The 18,527-nt window shown below is 40.1% G+C and overlaps 1 protein-coding gene across 9 annotated transcripts in view; it reads right to left on the bottom strand.

Moving 5' to 3' along the window:
- Positions 1-229: 229 nt before the first annotated feature.
- The window catches only part of LOC108299663 (AP2-associated protein kinase 1), a 171,963-nt gene continuing 153,665 nt past the window's right edge, over positions 230-18,527 (bottom strand). For 4 of the 9 annotated variants that reach the window (XM_017522061.2, XM_017522065.2, XM_017522063.2 and 1 more), the window contains 4 exons: positions 16,993-17,094; positions 15,477-15,587; positions 13,201-13,311; positions 230-2,913 (listed from right to left, as the gene is read on the bottom strand). In XM_017522061.2, coding sequence (XP_017377550.1) covers positions 1,787-2,913; positions 13,201-13,311; positions 15,477-15,587; positions 16,993-17,094 — 1,451 coding nt within the window. In that variant the 3' untranslated portion in view covers positions 230-1,786. Of the gene's footprint in view, positions 2,914-4,132; positions 12,307-13,200; positions 13,312-15,476; positions 15,588-16,992; positions 17,095-18,527 lie in introns of those variants that run through there. The other 5 variants (XM_017522071.2, XM_017522072.2, XM_017522069.2 and 2 more) reach the window with 3 other exon arrangements.

The raw sequence follows: 18,527 nt of genomic DNA, 5'->3' as shown, positions 1-18,527 counted from the left end.
CAGGCAGTTCTCCTGCCTCAGCCTCCTGAGTAGCTGGGATTACAGGCACGCACCACCATGCCCATCTAATTTTTTGTATTTTTAGTAGAGACGGGGTTTCACTATGTTGACCAGGATGGTCTCGATCTCTTGACCTTGTGATCCACCCGCCTCGGCCTCCCAAAGTGCTGGGATTACAGGCTTGAGCCACCGCGCCCGGCCAGCCTGGCCTATTTTTAAATTTTTTTGTAGGTTCAGGGTCTCACTGTGTTGCCAGGGTTGGTCTTGAACTTCCTGGGCTCAAGTTTTCCTCCCACCTCACCCTTCCAAAATGCTAGGACAACAGGCATGAGCCATCGCACCTGGCCAGCTTTATTTTAAGGCACTAATAATAGAGATGAAAAAAGCTAGGAATAAGTCAGATCTTTCCAGAAATAAAAGACATTTTAAAAAACAGTTAACCTGTCTGACCTATTTCAACGTCTAAAGACGGTAGAGAATGTAAAAGTTTTCATGCCTACCTGATTCAGCTCTTTTCCATTTCCCAAACACTTATTTCCATGTCTCAGATTTACATTTCCTCAAAGGGCAGCAGAGAAAGATGGCAAGGATTTGGGTAAAACAACAATAACAAAAAAACCAACCCCAAAATAAGCAAGCCTAGTTTGTAGCCTAGTCTGATGATGAATGAATTTCCTAATGATGGCATTTAGTCCACATACTCAGAGGCTGGAACTGTAACAAGGTATTCTTTTCTATTGCTGTGAGGAGAGAATGTATAAGGAAAATTAATTTTTTACAACCCGGTAAATATAATTTGTTAATAGCAAACAGGAAATTCTGGAGAGAAAAAAAATTTACTCTGAAACATCAGTTCTAGCAGGATTTCCCTACATTTTCCAATGTATTCAATTTTGCCACAAGAAGAAAACTAAATAAAATAAAACAGTGTTCAAGTCAGTTAGGCGAGCAAACACCAAAAAATGAGTGATCTGACTGTAGAGGAAGGCACGATGGGGCAGGCTTTACTAAAGAGAAATGCTTCCTGTGCACACGCACACATACATGCACACACAAACCTGTACACTCATACTAATTTCAAAAGCATGGATGTGGGGAAAGCCTTGCCAACATGACTAGACAGGCAGTTATCCCATCTGCCTGTATCTCTACATAGGCTCTGACGTACATTCCACACCCACAGACACTCATGCACGAGGGCCAGCCTGGCTCGCACACAGACTGAGAAACAGATCCAGAGACTCCTAGAGCTGCTGCTTCTACAGGAATGATTAGTTAGTGCAGGATTATACTTCCTGTTGATGTGCAGGCTTTTTATCAGACAACTCCCCTTTTCAAGAGCACTAAATCTTTAATTTGGTGGAGGGACTAATCTTGATTATTCGATGGGCATGACTTAGAACAGGAGCTACAGGAATTAAAACTAGCAACAATAAGGCCCCTTTGGGATTGGGGTGAAGTATTTCTGGATTTAAACAGTTTCTGGGGAAAAAAAAAAACAGAGTTCTTGGTGGAAGTGGATGACCTCTGTGAAGGAGATGAAAATGCCTCAAAGTCCAGAAATCAATATAAACAAACAAACAAACAAACAAATGAATATAACTTAAAGGGGCTTCAACTAAGTATCACTGCAACTGAGTTTGTTGACTCAAGAAATTCTGCTCTGACGCAGGGAACTGAAAGATAAGAACTGATAATATTTTTCCTTGGGAAGGCTCAGCTGGGAGGGCCCTGGCGGGTATTGAGGGTGGGGTAGAGACAGAGGCCTGAGGCTCAGGTTTTGCTCCTAGGGTTTCTTGCCTGATTTTGAAGGAAAGGGTGCTAAAGCAAATGGATCAGCAGCTGGCAGCTCCGTAGTCCTGGAAGAAAGGGATGAGATGGAAACAGACCCAGCTATTGACTGCTTGTTGGTTTGTGAAACAATTTTGTAGGCAGCAATGGGCTGGGCTTCTGGACTTGGCTCATCTTCTGGGCTATAGTGACGGGAATACTTGGATAAGGACTGGGGGCGGAATGATTTGCCAGCCACAGGGCCTGAGACAGCTTCTTTCTGGGGCTGAGGTCCTTTGTTTCTGTCGTTAGGATGACTCCCCGATTCCAGGCAGGATCCCCTGGGAGAGATGCTGTCCAGATGGTCTGCTGCTTGTACAGAATGGGAGAGGAGGTTAGATTGTTGCATAAAACCAGCTGTGGAATACTGAGCTTGGACAGAGGTGTATACAGCTCTCTCACGGCCTGAGGGCAAGGGGATGTCACCTGTCTGACTGAGGAGACCAGCCTGTGCAGGCAGCTCCTGAGAGGTGCTCTGGGTAACTGTTAACTCCTCCACGCTTTTCTTCTTAGTGAAGGGAGCTCTCAAAAACACGTCTGACTCCTCTGGCTGCGAAGGAGCCACACTGCTCTTGGAGACAAATGGGGCTTTGGAGAAAATGTCCATGTCATCATTTGGAACCCTTGAGCTCCTGAAAGGAGCAATGGCAAAAACATCTGGCTCACTGAGCCCATCAGTGGTTGGCTGTGTGAGGGCTGAGAACTGGTTCTTTCTTCCACCTTGCACTGTCTTTGCTTGCTCAGTAGAGACTTCTGGTGGAGCGAATGGAACAGCTCCTCCCAGCTTCCCCTGGGGGGGTCTGCAACTCTCATCTTCTTCTTCAGACTCCATAAGGAGAGGCCGGGACCCACTGCAGTCCAGCATGTCTCCTTCAAGGTCAGTCCCTTCCTCTTCGCTGCTGTGGAATGAGCTGTTGCTTGAAGGGCCATCTCTGGCCAAGTAGTCGGATTCCAAGTTGTTCTGAGTCTTTGTGCCAGGTACTCTGGAGGGGTCTTGATATAGGGAAAGGCCTTTAACACCCAGTGATTCTTTAAAGTGCTCTACAGTTATTACAGGACAGGGACTGGACTCTCTCTGGAGACCTAGAAAAGCATAAAACGCAGAATTAAGGTATAGGTCAATTCTCTTTGGAACATTCAATGGTCAACCCGCGGCAAAAACATTGTGGGACCAAATAATAGATGTTGAAAATGCAAAAGGAAAAACAGAAAAATAAAAGTCAGGCAAGGAAACTGCACACAAACTGGAACACAACCAACCACTGTCTCACGTTTTGGAACATGATAGGCACGATGTACAGGAAAGGAGATGAAGATGTTAGGCACACAGACATTCAGCGTTAACTATGCAATGCTCCTACACACAGGGCCAGGCACGGACACCTGCTCTACCTGGCACTGGCTCATTATGGAATGAAAACAAACCCAGTCATTCATCTCCACATATACCATGACAGTTTGGGATTATGTAGAAACACTGTCTGGGGATGACTCAATTCAGAATCTGGCATGTGGTCATCTGCTCCACATGCAGAGGGACAAAGAAGCAGAATGTGGCTGCTTGATAAATGCAAGTTTACTTGATGACTTATATCATAAGCACTACTCAAAGAGCACAAGAGTGCCCAAAATATAAATACTGAAGGTACCTTCTAAGGGGAACATACGGCATTGAAATCAGACCAAATAAATCACCTTCAGCTGGAGTTGCCTCAGAATTTTGTTTTCAGTTTTCTAAGTTCATAAAGATCTCCTCTGCTTAAATGAATCTGTCATAAACTTCTTTAAGCAGAAGGAATAAAATGCGTGGGTCATTACAGAAGCATTAGCAAACTCCAATATACTAGTCTATTTCTATCTAGGTAGAGGTGCCTCAGGGTGCTCTGGCTTTTAAAATCAAATAGACAATTATCAGAATGCAATAGAGCTTACCTTCCAAGAAATATTAGCAGGTTAGAAGTATGTCATTGGGCACATGTTAGCAAAAGGGCAGGAAAAAGGCATATGTAACTAAGCAAGAAGAATCCAGAGAAAGGGTGGTTGGGGGCAAAGGTATCATTTCACCATGGGCTCAGTAAAGAGATACTACTGGACTTTCCCAACCCACCAGGATAAGAATATTCCATACAATGATTTGGAGCCACAGATGACCCAGAACCTCTGTAGAGATGCAACTCAATCATCTCCTTCCCATACTGACCCTCTTCCCTCCTACACAAACCATTAGCCAGCAGAAATATCTGCCCAAAATTATCCCCTGCTAAAGTTTCTGCTTCAATTAAGCACAGACACCACAGCAGAAGAGGCATTAAAATCAGTTTATTGGGAAACCAGTCACTTAGAGACATTACATTGTAAAGAGAAGGTAGAGAGGGGTCTGAACATTTTATAAGATACTGTACAAAAATACTATGTTTCTATGAATCCTATAACTTTTTAGCAGTGCTTCTTTTTAAACAGTTATGACCTTAAATATTGTTTTCAGAAACAAAACAAAAATGTGTTTTTCCTCCATTTTTATTTTCCTTTCTAACAGTTTGAATGAATTCAGTAAATTTCAGATTAGAGCGTTAAGTTGAATTATGTACTGCTGCCAAATGGCTTTCTGAACAGTATCTGAAGAATAAGATTTTGAAGAGAATAAGTTTTTCCTTGCATTATAATTTTAATATGTGCAACTACACGGTAATACAAAAGCAACAGTCAGCCGACAGGAAATAAACGGAACACCTTCTCCCTTGTAATTTATGTGGATAGACATCATCCTAATTTCTCAGGCAAGTATATTGATATTAGATTTGTCTCAGTGATACCAAGATGATAATTTCTGGGAGGAAATTCAAATAAAAGGGAGAAAAATAAGTTTTCTAAAATAAGGTTTGCAGAGCCTTAAAGCGGGACAAGAGAGCCCTAAAACTCCTGGAAGCAGCTTCCTCACACAGCATCAGTTGAACAACGTTTTCAGTTGCCAAAACAAAAGCACAATTTCTCATCTTCCAAAACTACCCTGAAAGCTGATGTTATTAAGCTTGTGCTTCAGGAGAGCAAAGTATCTCTTAGGGAAAAAAATGAAAAACTTAAAGTCAAGCCAATGACCAATTCTGACATCATACAGGTCAGTAAACAATGAACATTAGTTTGACTGGAGTCAGTGTTTTTTAGAAATTTAAACTAAATTCAGTAAAAACAATTTGTGTGTGGAGACTGGCAAACCGGCTATCTATTGAGCCAGGGGCACCCTGGATGCCTAGAGTGCTAGATTACATTTTGAGAACTGGGGAGTACCAAGGGTGTGTGTGTACCCACATCCAGAGTTGGAGAGGACGGAAGCACATGTCTAATCCATCAAAATTATTTGTTAAAAAGTAGGTTTTCGGTCAAGAACCCGGTTGGCAAACATTCCAACTCAGAGCATATTCTATGACCTTCACGATGACTAAGGGGAAAATCAGACTTAAAATTCCAACAACTTTGAATAATTCACAAAAACAGTCACAAAAATACCATAATATCAAGTTTGAACGGAAAATTAGTCTCCTGTTCTTCAAAACAAGGACTAGAGCTCTTTCCTATCTTTCTTTCAGCATCAATAGGCTTTGTAGGAGTGGAAAACTACATTTAAAGGGTTCTCCTGAGAAGGCCAAGTCCCTTAACCTTTCTACTCTTAGAGGAGGTACAGTATGACTGACTGAGGCAGAGAGCAAGCACACTTTGCAACTCTCCAGGCCTGGTACTCTGAAGGCCAAAGAAATGCCAGAGAATATGGGGGAAGCCCAGACCTCCACATTCACTTAAGGAATTCTGGTGGTGGTGGCACCAGAAACAAGGTAGTCAAGAGAAAGAGACATTCCAAATATACTATAAACAGAAGGTAACCATTAAATCTTGTTGGCAAATAAAAAAAAAAATTTCTTTTTTTTTTTTTTTTTTGAGTATGTGAATGTGTTCTTATAGGGAAAATGTGTTTTCGGGGTGAACAGTTCCTTTATATGACGATAGCATTGTGTCAACAAGAAAATGTGTTTGAAATAGTTTCTCTACTAACAATGAAGGATTTATACCAACTTAACCACATGCCTTGGCCCGGTTCCTCTGGTAACCAATAGCACACCATAGCAGACACCTGTGGCCACAGAACTCAGTACACACTGCCTGTTGTACCTCAGGGGCTTAAGCCCAGGGCCTGGCTTCACAGTCTGCTCAGGGTCTTACTTATCACAGAGCCTAAGGTAGGGTTTGGTTATAATTCCCTCAAACTGGGTCATGCCTCTTTTTATTTTCCTTCTGTACATAAAATTAAGCAAGAAGTCAAAACACACTTCTTTTTCTTGCTTTGATGTAGGACTGTGTGTCAGATTGGGCACTTTGACACTTCCGATATGGGTAACTCTATATTAGTCTATTTTGAGGCTCCAAATTCTGTAGATTTCAGCAAGAATTCACATGCTTCAAGGAAGAGAAAGAGTCCCTAAAATACCTGATGACTTGGCAACTATCCTCACCAGCTCCCTATTAACTTCCAAAGCAACCAAAAGTGCTGAATCATTTAGGATTGGTTTCCCTTGGAAATTTCAGCTGATTGACATAGTGAGGGTCATCAGAATGCTCCCTAAAGAATCAAACTCTTAAGGCTTAAATGTCAGGATGGATGTTCCTTAATGAAATATATCATGCACAACCAGAAGTTTAGTTTCCTTCATACCATAAACTGAAATAACAGTTACAGGGAGTATCAAAGATATAATTGTTGCCAAAAATGGAAAATGAAGACTTGGAGTATTGAGAAGAAGCCTTCTCATATAGTTAGTAAATACAAAGCAAACTACCCCTTCACAAAAACTTGGAAATGCAACAGCAATTGAAATGTAAAATCTTAGAACCAAACCATGGAAACCAAGAGATGTACATCAAACCAATAATTTCCATGACCTTTTAGTTCACATAATAAAAGTAGGCATTTGGTTCCACCACATATTGGGCAGCTGCATTAAAACCCATGACTAGGAAATGAGGGAACTGATGGAAGCCAAAAATGGCCAGCTGTGCCTCTCAAGCCAATGAGGCAATTAAATGAGAGAGCTTCCTCACTGGGGATAAAATTATTCCTGCCAACGTAAAACGTTTAATTAAGTTGGCCTGGGTATATTAGGAATTACGTTAGAGGAGGGAAGCTGCAAACCTGTGCTCCATTTTACAAACTTGTGTCTGGTCATATCCAATGTAGGCTGGCCGGCGTCTAATTCTCCTTGGCCATAGAAGGTTTATTCTTTCGGGTAGCCATGATTCATTACTATGTCCTCAGTATGTAGCTACACTTTTCTTGTGTACAGGTACTTATTGTCACTCAACACTGTGATTAAATCCTTTCTGCAAAAAAGTGGGTTTTCAGCTCAGGAAAAGAACAACTTAAGTTATTTACATCTCTAAACATTATGCTCCCATTTGAACAGATAAAAGTCTTTATTCCTCTGTATGTTTACATAAGAAATTTCTTTACAGACTTTTTTTTATACAATACTTGTGCAGCAATGTTCAAATTTCACATTTTTACTGCATAAGGTATCTTCATGTACAACTGTCTGCTTTGTCTTCTTGGGAAGGACAGGTTAAAGACCTATGATAAATACACATCCACATGACAAAGGAGAGTGCAATAGGGCAGAGTAGAATACTCATGGGAAAGAGTAAATTCAGGACACTACATCAAAGTGTGATCCAAGAAAGTGTCTTTCATTCTAGCAACTACCACCATTTGGAAACTTCTTGAATAGGTTAGCGTTACCCCAGGAGCCTCCCTATCTGATGTTAGTGAAAGGAAATCTGGGAGAAGCAAAAGAGTTTTCTTGTTACAGATTTTCTGGGACTCATTCTGATAAGAAACCTAAGCACATCCAACTTCAGAAACATTACTAGTGTGGAAAAGAAAAGGCTAACTTTGTGTTGATAAAATTATAGACTTTAGAGAAGAATAAAAGATAGCTTTGCAGTGTCTGGAGTGTTTCAGGAAAGATTCCATTGTAAATATTCATATGATAGTTTTTCTGTTCTGCCAGGCAGCCTCTAAGTTGCTTAACCCAGAACACTGGGCAATCCTGTCATTTTCATCCCAAAGCTCAAAGTTAGCAGCTAGGAGAGTCTGATAATCTTATAGACTGAGAAGATTAAGGACTCTGGAAAATCCCAGAAAAACCTTATCAAGAGAGACTTTATTTTGGCCCAAGGTATCTATAGCATGTATTTATTCAGCGATCCCTTCATATTGCAGGCTGTCAGCCCCAAAGATCCCTTCATTCCCATAGCAGCGCTGAAGGCAGAACTGTTCCTGACCTGGGGAAGGTTATATTGGTTGATTATCTGTCAGGAGAGTAGGAAGTAAGTATTCAAAGCAGAAAAAACAAAAGTATTCACAACAAAACAAATATTACATCTTGAGAAAAGTAAGTTCTTTTCTTGGGTTTGTTTTTCTACAAGTATTAGCAATCCAAGTTCTGTAATTCTAATTCAGGAAAAGTGAAGTCCAATATCAACACTAAACAAAGTGACAACTTCTTTCAGAGGTGTTTTAATACCCATATGTTTCAATTTTTTAAACCATTCTAAAGACGACGGAATCACAGAAGTTTCCTTATTCAGAAAATTAAAGAAATTAAGACTTGATCATATTCACTTTCTATTATAAGATCCTCTCTGAGACTTTTTTGTGGATTATTCTTTTTACTGTCTTCAACAGTAACCACTCTTCATCTTGCAGGGTTGAATTTGCTTTCTGGAAATGGCTAAATGTTACTCAGAACCAAGAGTAGTAGAAAAAGTAGATAAAGAAAGAATATACTTTCAGATGCTTTCTCAAAGTGATACGAATTAAATATAACTGATTTTCTTATACCTTATTACCTTCCTTGATATTACTTCTAAGGAGAAGAGTTTCAAAAATAACTTTAAGGATGGCAGCCTCATTAGAATAATAACTTCATAAGTAAAACTAGATGACTTTGAAGGGAAAACATTTAATTAGATGTCAAAATTCTAATATATCTGCTAAAGAAATCATTAATTATAATAATCACAATCATACTCAGGGGTGCCCATTTAAGCCCTATCTCCTCTGAGGTATGTGTTTTTGAAAACATTGGGGCTCATTTGAATGTTGTAAAGGGAAAATCGATTTGTGATGTTTTCTGCTCTTTTTTTGTGATAGTTACTCCTCTTACATGGTTGGAATAAAAGCAAATCAGAAATATATGCTTACAGTATTTGCCCGTTTTAAACTGGTAAATCCCTGATTATACATTTAAAAAGAAATCTGATATCATTTTATTAGAATAGGTAGGTGTGTTTACACGCATGTTTTTCTGTAATACTTAAAAAGGAAAATCTCTCAGACTATGATGATTTAGGCTTCTATTCAGATAATCAAGAAGGAGCAAGTTAGTAAAAGCCCATTATAATTCTTTAAAATGTAAACACTGCCACTGAAATAGCAGGAACTATAGAAGATAACTGAAGAACATCAGGATTATATAAATCCTTCATAGCCCTTCTAAACATAATAATATCTACTTAGGACCCTATGCTTCTATAATCTTAAAGACCATCTAGTCCAAACCCATTGTATAACTCTAAGGAACAGCAGCTCTGAGAGGTGAAGTGCCTGCTGAAGGTCACTCAGCCAGTAGCTGGCAAGGGCCAGGATGAGATCCCAGGTGGCCTGTCCTGCCCAGGCCTCTTCTCCCCCGGCCCTGTTCAATCCAGCTCAGGTCTCACACCTGTAAAATGAAGAGGATGGTGGACTAAAGGATGGTCTCAAAGGTCCCTTTGTAGCTCAGGCTATGATTCCACAGGTACTAGCACACTATGCTCATCTCAAATAAACTCTTTTAGCTCAGGGATGATGCTATAAACCAAGGAAGGCCCCGTTTACCAAAGCACTCGTATATGTTCCTTAACGGAAAAATAGTTCTCCCTTTTGAGGAGGCCTTACTCTAAGTAGGCCCAAGACAATTTCTTGTCATTATCTTCCTCAGGCTTCTACTACCATCTCTGGCTTCTAGTCTGCTCATTTTCATTAACAGCCTCCATTAAGCTTTACTGAGCCAAATGACTAGATAATATATCTCAATGTAATTATCAAAAGAACAATTTAGAGATACCTAATTTCTAAACTGTACTCTTCATAGTTTCAATTGAGAAACTATATATTTCATTATATTTCTAATATGTATATATGAAAAAAAGCAAATATGAAAATGCAGAACTAAAACATTATTCTTATTTAAAAATAAACATTTCCTTCATTAGTTAATACATTCTTTCTATGTCCAGGAAAGAGAATACAATTCCAAACTGCAGCAATTTTCCTGTCCATAAAGGGGTAAACCAAGTCCTATTTTCACTGCTACCCAACCACAGAGAGCCCTTCGTGGATATCTTTCGCTTTTTAATCCTCGGCAGGAAGCTTGTGCCTCTCTCCATTTTGGAAATATTATTCAACTAAAGGTCTTTACCTAGCTCGTCTTGTTTCAGCCAGCACAGGACGTATTTAAAGACAGAAGGAAGGCTGGAAGATTCAGACTTTTCCTCCAATACCTTTCAAAGTCTGCTCACACCATTCCTAGGGCCAAACCTTGCCCTCCAGAATGCAGTGTTTCATAGGCTGTTGTTGCTGTTAAACTTTTTCCCCCCTTAAAGTGCAACTGTGAGGAAGAAGAAACAAAAGTACTAGATAGCAAAACAAGCAATGGACTTGGAATTTTATTTGTACAAATCTGATCAACTAAGAGTTTCCCTTTTGATGATGGACAATAGCACTAGAGGAAGAGAACAAGAGTGGGGTTCTCTGTGCCCATTTCTTTTCAAAAGGGTGATTTTATAAAAGTGCTTTCCACATAAGGAAATAAAACACACTTTAATGAGTAAGTACATATACAGAGGGTGACCATGAGGCATGTTGTCATGTTAGTGCAGGGGCCTTTATTTATTTTATGAACAATATCCTAAAGTTAATAAAGAACTATGTTTTGTTTTATTATTATTATTTTTTTAATCTAGGAAGCCAAGGAAAATCAACTGAACATATTCCATTGGCTGCAGCCTTCGATTTAAACATCAGAGAGAAAGAAAGGTAAGGTGGGCACTCAGATTGTGTCCAGCTTGTCAGCACACTTATTTCTGATTATCTGAAAATAAACAACATGCTTATTCTAGAGACAGAGGACCTGCTGAAAGCTTATAGCAACACACAAGTCTATTCAAAATGATTCTATATGTTACACTGTAGGATTGTTGTGTTGTTATACAAGGGAAAGAGATCAAAACCCTGTACAGACACCTGATATCAGACTTGAAATGCCAAGTGGAAACAGAACTATTCAGCGTCTTCATTTATACACAATTTACAATATTTGATTCAAAATAAAAATCACAAGAAAAATACATCTGTTTCTGCTACAATTCCTTCCCCTCCCCATCCTCCCCCCTCCCGCAGTGAAAAGTCTTCTAATAAAAGGTATCATATTACCACCACTGTCTTGTTTTGGTCTAATTCTGAGATCCCACTTGGGACAGTTAACATGAAAAGGAATGGCAATACTTGGGATTTATATAACATACACATTTTATCCAAGGGTCTCAAGTACTTGCAGTCACGTCTCCAGATTTGAGAAATCACGGTTCAATGGAAGCCAGAAAGCTGGACGAATGCTGGGCAGGTTGCATGGGGTGTAAAATCCCTTGGCTAAGTCTATGATCAAACAAGGTCAAAGTTGGTTGGCTAGAGTTGGGCTCAATTTCTCTTCTCATATATATATATACTACCAGTCAGTAAGTTTTACCCTTTCTTAAACCATTGGAAATAAAACACCCATCTCCAGGCTACTGCCTAGAGTTAAGACCAACTGAAGTAGCCATGTCCTCATGATAATGCATCAGGATAAAAAGCAAAAACAGGGAAACACATTCATCAGCATCTGGCCAAAGGAGACACGGGTTGGGAGAATTGATTTGGGAGGCCATTCCTAGCAAGAATGAGACAAAAGTGTCAATTCACTAGTTTCAGTTATAGTTAAGCTTTTGGTGGAGTCGACTCCAGCAGAGGTGAAGCTCATAGCATCTAGCGCTTGATTTAAGATAATGCTATTGAAGAAGGGTAATGAGAAAACACAGCAAACTAACCGGGAGGAACTGGCCAAGAAATATCTGGAGGGCCAAAGTGATTTTCTTTCCTTATCATTTCTACAGGAGAAGGCAAGGGGTAGGAGAAAAGGGCTGGAGGGCCCCTTATTTGCAGATTTTTTTTAAAAAATCATTTTTTTTCATAACTCTGTAATGAAAATGTATTTTACGGTATGAAGGTTACAGAACTGCATCTGCTACTGGGTCACGGCTACAGGTCTATGAGCTGATCCACCAGCAGTAAAGACCTGGCTAGGTTGGGAAGACTGGACTCAGAGCTCCCACTGCTGTTTCTAGAGTGCCCACCTGGAAGTGGAGAGATAGGAATTCAGTACAAAACATAAAGGGTTAAGGTTTAGATGCGCAGAGCAAGCAAAGAAGAAAAACCAACCAAACAAACAAACAAAAAATCCAAACCCTAGAGAAGCAATATTTTACATTTACAAACCCTTACATGTTGACTTTGAAACATACGCGTTAGCTGTCCACCACCTCCCACCAAAAGCTCAGGCACTGTGTACACCACAGTATAGGCAGGACATTTTGCAAAGAGGGCACTATTTGCAAATTAACACTTTTTTTGGTTGAGAATTGCTGGCTGCACACTAACTTCCTGATAATACCAAGCTATCTCCCTGATAAAGTAAAAATCAATAATTGTTGCTTTGGGGATAAACTAGTTATTAAGATACTGGAATAAGAACACGCTTTAAAAAATAAATAGATGGTCCTATGGCAATTTAGTGTTTTATGGCATGTTCAAATGATTTTCATCCATCAAAGTGGAAAAAGGATACTCCATTAATGTCAAAAAGATGGAATGATACCAAAACACAGCTGTTAATCTCTTTGGGAACAATATTTATTATGGATTATTCTAATCATGATTAAAAAATGCTATGTGCTTTTGATATATACCTTCTGGTTTCCACTGACTGAAGATTACTTTGCTTTTGGCTTCATGGTAAAAACTAACTTTTAGCCAACTGTTAAATACTCTCTCTAAATAAACACCATGGTCAAACTTTAAAACTATCTATCTCTATCTGTCTCTATTGGTCCAGCCTACAATGATTCTCATTACCCGCAATGTCCTTCATTAATTATTGATGCTTTTCTTTCCCCTTGCCGATTAGGTGCATGACTGTTTTGACGAGAGCTGAGGGCAAGCTCTTCTCTTTTCCCCATCCTTTTTCTTACCTTGTGGGTTTTTGGTTATCAATACAGGAATAGGGTCAAACTCATCTTCCGCCACCTTGTCCGAGCCCTCAGGGACATCAAAACCTGAGATGAGATTACTATCTTCTGCAGCTTAATACAGAATGCAAGTACACAAGCAGAAACAACAGAGGTAGAGATTAGCAAATGAGAGAATGTGAAAGAGGCACAAAGATCTCAACTGTACAGCCCTGTTGTTTTTAAAGGTGAAAGTACTTATCTTTCTGAGTTGAAATAAAAGTAGCAAAACTGGAAAATACAGAGATATAGAAAAAAATGCTTTAGAGTTGGCCATGTTAAGACTTTTATAAATGATTAGGGAGAAGCGTTCCTAGAAGAACTGTATTATTTATAAGACATTAATTATAATTATTGTGAGGTATCTCTTTAATGTCACTAATCCATAAAGGCATAGGAATAAGTCATTTGTTGCCTTCACTGAGGGAGCAGAGACCTAACAATATTTGAAAAACTCAAAATCAGGGGCAGGGGAAGGAGGAAGAGAACTGGCGGTTCTTTAAGAAGTAACCGCTGTATACAAGGCAAACAAAATACTTCTGGAAGAACTCACTGCACTGTGACTGGGAAAAAAGACACTGAAACAACTCACATGCCCCAGGGAACGTTGAGGCGCAAGATCACATATACCAAGGCCTCAAGCAGAAGTGTGTTAGAACAGTCTTCTAACAAACAGTGTTCTAACAAATTAGAATGGTCTAATTAAAGCTATCCTACCAGCAAGCAAGTGCTAGCTGGGCACCTATTTTGCAAATGATGCTTCTCCGTAATTCTACATTGCTGCTGACACACCACTGCTAGATATCATTGTCTAAATAGGTAACATTCCTCTATAATCTATAAAAACATAATCATTTTAAAGTCATCAGGGTAAAAACAAAAACTCAACTATTAATCATTGCAAACCTCAGGGGTGATTATTTTTAGTCATCCTGGGGAGTCTTCCTTCTTAAATTTTCTTTTGAAGGGACTTAAGCTTTTCCTTTTCTATGCATTTTCTCTTTCCAGAAGACCACTTTCACCACCCAATCACAGAAAGTTCAGTAAATGCTGGCGCACAATAAGCCGGGCATTGAGCCTGACACTGTCACAAACTACTCACTGAAAAGAATTGGATTCAAGCTACCTCTGTCCGGCAGGATTTCAAACCACTATTGACTCAAGACCAACAAATGAAAATGGTAGGTTAGAAAGAGAAATCCAGTAACCAATCATGACTTGAAGGTGAACTAAAATTCAAAACTTCTACAAGTTCAACCTTGGAGGACTGGCTTTTGAGGCAAGATGCTTATTTCTTTATTGCAGTCATCACTGTGCAATAACTTTGAATCAGATTTGATAAAAGCATTTTACATTCTAAGGCCAACAAGCATTATATCAATCATTATAGTCAGACAGTGGATAGTCACTTCAACCATCCACTTGAATTGACTGCAACGGTACCTAGCTCTTAAAGGTAACATGGAATACCTGCACTCTATGTTCTTGCCAGAAAGCAATACTTTCACCAATCTGCTAAGTCTTTTTTACACTTAATCTTATTTCTTTTTAGTACCTGTCTTCTATTGATGTATTTAATTTATTTATTTATTTATTTATTAGACAGAGTCTTGCTCTGCTGCCCAGGCTGGAATGTAGTGGTGCAATCATGGCTCATTGCAGCTTCTACCTCCTGAGCTCAAGCAATCATCCCACCTCAGCCTCCCAAGAACCTGGTACCACCAGCACATGCTGCCACTGCTGGCCAATTTTAAAATTTTCTGTAGAGACTGAGTCTCCATATGTTGTCCAGGCTGGTCTCAAATTCCTGGGTTCAAGTGATCTTCTCGCCTCAACCTCCCAAAGTGTTGGGATTGTAGGCCTGAGCTACCACACCTGGCGTGTTGTCTTATTAAATATTCTCACCGAGAGGTATTATAACACAGTATCTAGGAGTACAACCTCAAGTTTTCCATATAAGGAGGTAGTTTTAAAACTTCACTAGTAAAGACTTTTGATAAGAAAAACTCTCTGTAATCCCAGCGACTCAGGAGGCTGGGGCAGGAGAATTGCCTGAACCCGGGAGGCGGAGGTTGCGGTGAGCCGAGATCGCGCCATTGCACTCCAGCCTGGGTAACAAGAGCGAAACTCCGTCTCAAAANAAAAAAAAAAGAAAAAAAAAAAAAGAAAAACTCTCAAAAGTTGTTTAGTTCTTTTCCCTTTAAGGACACATGTGGGCCTGAGAAGAAGAAAGCATTTACCTTTATGGACCGGAGCAGAGATTGCTGTGGGGGCAAACTCTTCCAGAAGGTCAGTAGTAGGGTTAGAGAGCAGAGAACAGTCAAGCAGGGAATCTTCCCCGGTGAGAGAATCTGAGTCCAGATTAATAGCATCCCAGGTCAGTGATGGCATTAAGTGGCACACACAACAATATCATGAGATTAGATCTTAGCCTTTAAGTTACTGCATTTACACGTTACACATACACGCCAAGGTGGGAGAAAGAAAACCAAAAGAATTGTGTGAAGCCTTCTGGATTTCTAGCTATAGAAACATGTCTTTCTAGATTCCTCTTAACATTAATATATAAATAGAGGATAATTTTTTACTCAGAGGTTAAACAAGTCTGTGATTTGGATGCTGAAATAACTTTAGCACTTCAGTTCTTAGCAAATGCCATTAGAGAGAAAGGACTTTATGATTAGAGTTTCACTTAAATCTTCCCTAAACACTCATAGAAGGAAGTTACTATAAGAAGAAGTATCCAAACTGATTAGGAGAGGGTTGCCTCAGGCTTGTTATTAGCAGAATTCGACAGGATTAAACAGTACCTTCTAGAACTCATCCTGGTTCCCATTCACAATGCCTCTTACTAGTATTCTTTACATTTAAATTGGCCCTTTGAACACGATTTTGATTTTGGAAAACCAAAACAAAAATAGAAAGTTTAAGCATTTTAACTCAAGAATTGTTTTCTGAGAAAGCTTGCTAAGAGAAAACATTTAAGTGAGGATGAGGAAAATATATTGTCTTTGGAGGTAATTTTTTTTTTTCACTTGGATGAATTTATCCTCACATTTCCTAGGCTTCTAATTGTTTCTATTCCAAGTTCGAAAACCAAATACTTCTATCAGGGGAATTAGGGACAAAAAAAAAAAAAAAGGAAATAAAAAAAAAAAAAAAAAAAAAAAAAGAAAAAAAAGGTTACCAAATCTGTATTTATGGGCAGTTAAGAAATTCTTTTAAGACTGAATTCTGAAATTAAGAGTACAAGCAATACTAGATCCAGGGAAGACTTCAACTTTGCCTTACAATTTAACAGCAAATTACCTATACACGATTGAAGCACTGTGCTGGGAACAGAACATCAATATACAGAAGATGCACTCCATGGACATGACTGACATTGGTAGACTAGAAAGATGCACAGCAGTCTGGAGGGTTAAGGGTATCTTACAGCTCAGCGGAGTTCTTTAATTAAGGAGGTAGAGGGATCCTGCCACCAGTGAAAAGAATCTTCAAAAAAGAAATACTATAACCACAGAAAGCCCAGAGATCACTCCACAAAGAACATGGCTCCAAAAAGCACTCAGTTCTTTAGCAAGGAAATATATGCCTCAACATCTAGAAGCTAGGCTGTAACAATTCAGTGTCCATTTCAGGAAGAACTACTTGAGCTGCAAAATAAGCCCTGGATCGACGAAGCCAGGTGAAAAGACTGGCTCAGAGGTTCACCACAATGACCAGTCCCTGCAGCTGCAGAGACACCTGACTGACCTGTACGATTTGAGGTCACGGATTCCGTCTGAGATGGGAGGCGCTGGGGAACTGGGGGCTCCAGTCCTGGTATGAGACTCTCAACAGCAACATCAGCTTTTTCTTTCGTAACAGAGCATTAAGAAAGGAGAGGAAAGGGTAAGGGAAAGGAAGTCAGAGGTTCTTCAGGAAATTCTGTGACGCTTTCTTCTTTTTTTTAATTCTTATTTTTTGAGATGGTGTCTCCCTCCTGAGCTCAAGCGATCTGTCCCACCTTGGCCTCCCAAAGTCCTGGGATTATAAGTGTGAGCCACCGCACTCAGCTATGTGAAGGCTTTCTTCTAACAGGTCTCTAAAATGCCAGTCTCAGTCAAGGTAGAAAGCACAATAAGTCACTTCTGCTGCTTTGAGTGTCTAGGTTTCACTGAGCTTGTGTGTACAAGGTTAACCACTGTGGCCAGTCTCAGCAATGATCAGTTCTTATAGACAAATTCAGAGCATATGTCGCTCAGAAAACCTCTTCCATGTCAAAAGACATGGGGTGAAAGGTGCCTTCATTTTCTTCTGGTAATTCTGCTTTTCTTAAGGGATAAACCTGGGGGCAAACATCCTCTGTGCCATGTAAAGGCCATTAATCCATCTCAAACCCCATCCCATGATGCAGCTGGGAGGCCTTCTGCACCATGGGACACTCTCAGCTGCAGGCCTACCTCTATGTAAAGTCATAGCACTTCTGAGTTCTAGAACTTTCTGCCCAAAGGCATTATTATGTGCCTCATGATTGGACCCTCCTGGAATACAAAGGCCTTGGACATTTTGCACATCTTGCCTGCCTTGCTGTTGGAACACAGGAAAACGTGAGAGAGGAAGCAGACCAAGCCCCTGCCCTGGATTCTATTCATGGAGCTTAACCAATGGGTAGAATGTTTTCTCAGTTACTGATACTTGGTACATACAAGGACCTTTAAAAATTTTTGAATTTTGTTTAAGATGGGTCCCTGTCGCCTAAGCTGGAGGGCAGTGGCATAATCAAGGCTGACTGCAGCCTGAAGCCCCCTGACTCAAAGCGATCTTCCCATCTCAGCCTCTCAAAGAGCTGGTAACACAGGTGTGCTCCACACACCTGGCTAACTTAAAAAAACTTATTTTATCTTTCCCAGGCTGATCTCAAATTCCTGGCTCAAGTGATCCTCCAAGTCTTAGCCTTCCAAAGTGCTGCGATTACAGGCGTGAGCCACGGCAGCTGGATGTACATGGGTCTTCAAAGAAGAATCTGGGCCAAGCACAGCGGCTCACACCAATAATCCCAGCACTTTGGGAAGCCGAGGCAGGTGAGTCACCTGAGGTCAGGAGTTCAAGACCAGCTTGACCAATATGGTGAAACCATGTCTCTACTAAAAATACAAAATTAGCCAGGTGTGATAGCTCATGCCTGTAATCCCAGCTACTTGGGAAGCTGAGGCAAGAGAATCACTTGAAACCAAGAGACAGAGGTTGCGGTGAGCCGAGATCGTGCCATTGCACTCCAGCTTGGGAAACAATTGTGAAACTCTGTC

This window comes from Cebus imitator, unplaced genomic scaffold, assembly GCF_001604975.1.
Source record: "Cebus imitator isolate Cc_AM_T3 unplaced genomic scaffold, Cebus_imitator-1.0 Scaffold23, whole genome shotgun sequence".
Taxonomy (NCBI): domain Eukaryota; kingdom Metazoa; phylum Chordata; class Mammalia; order Primates; family Cebidae; genus Cebus; species Cebus imitator.
This window is presented reverse-complemented; position numbering and strand designations above follow the sequence as displayed.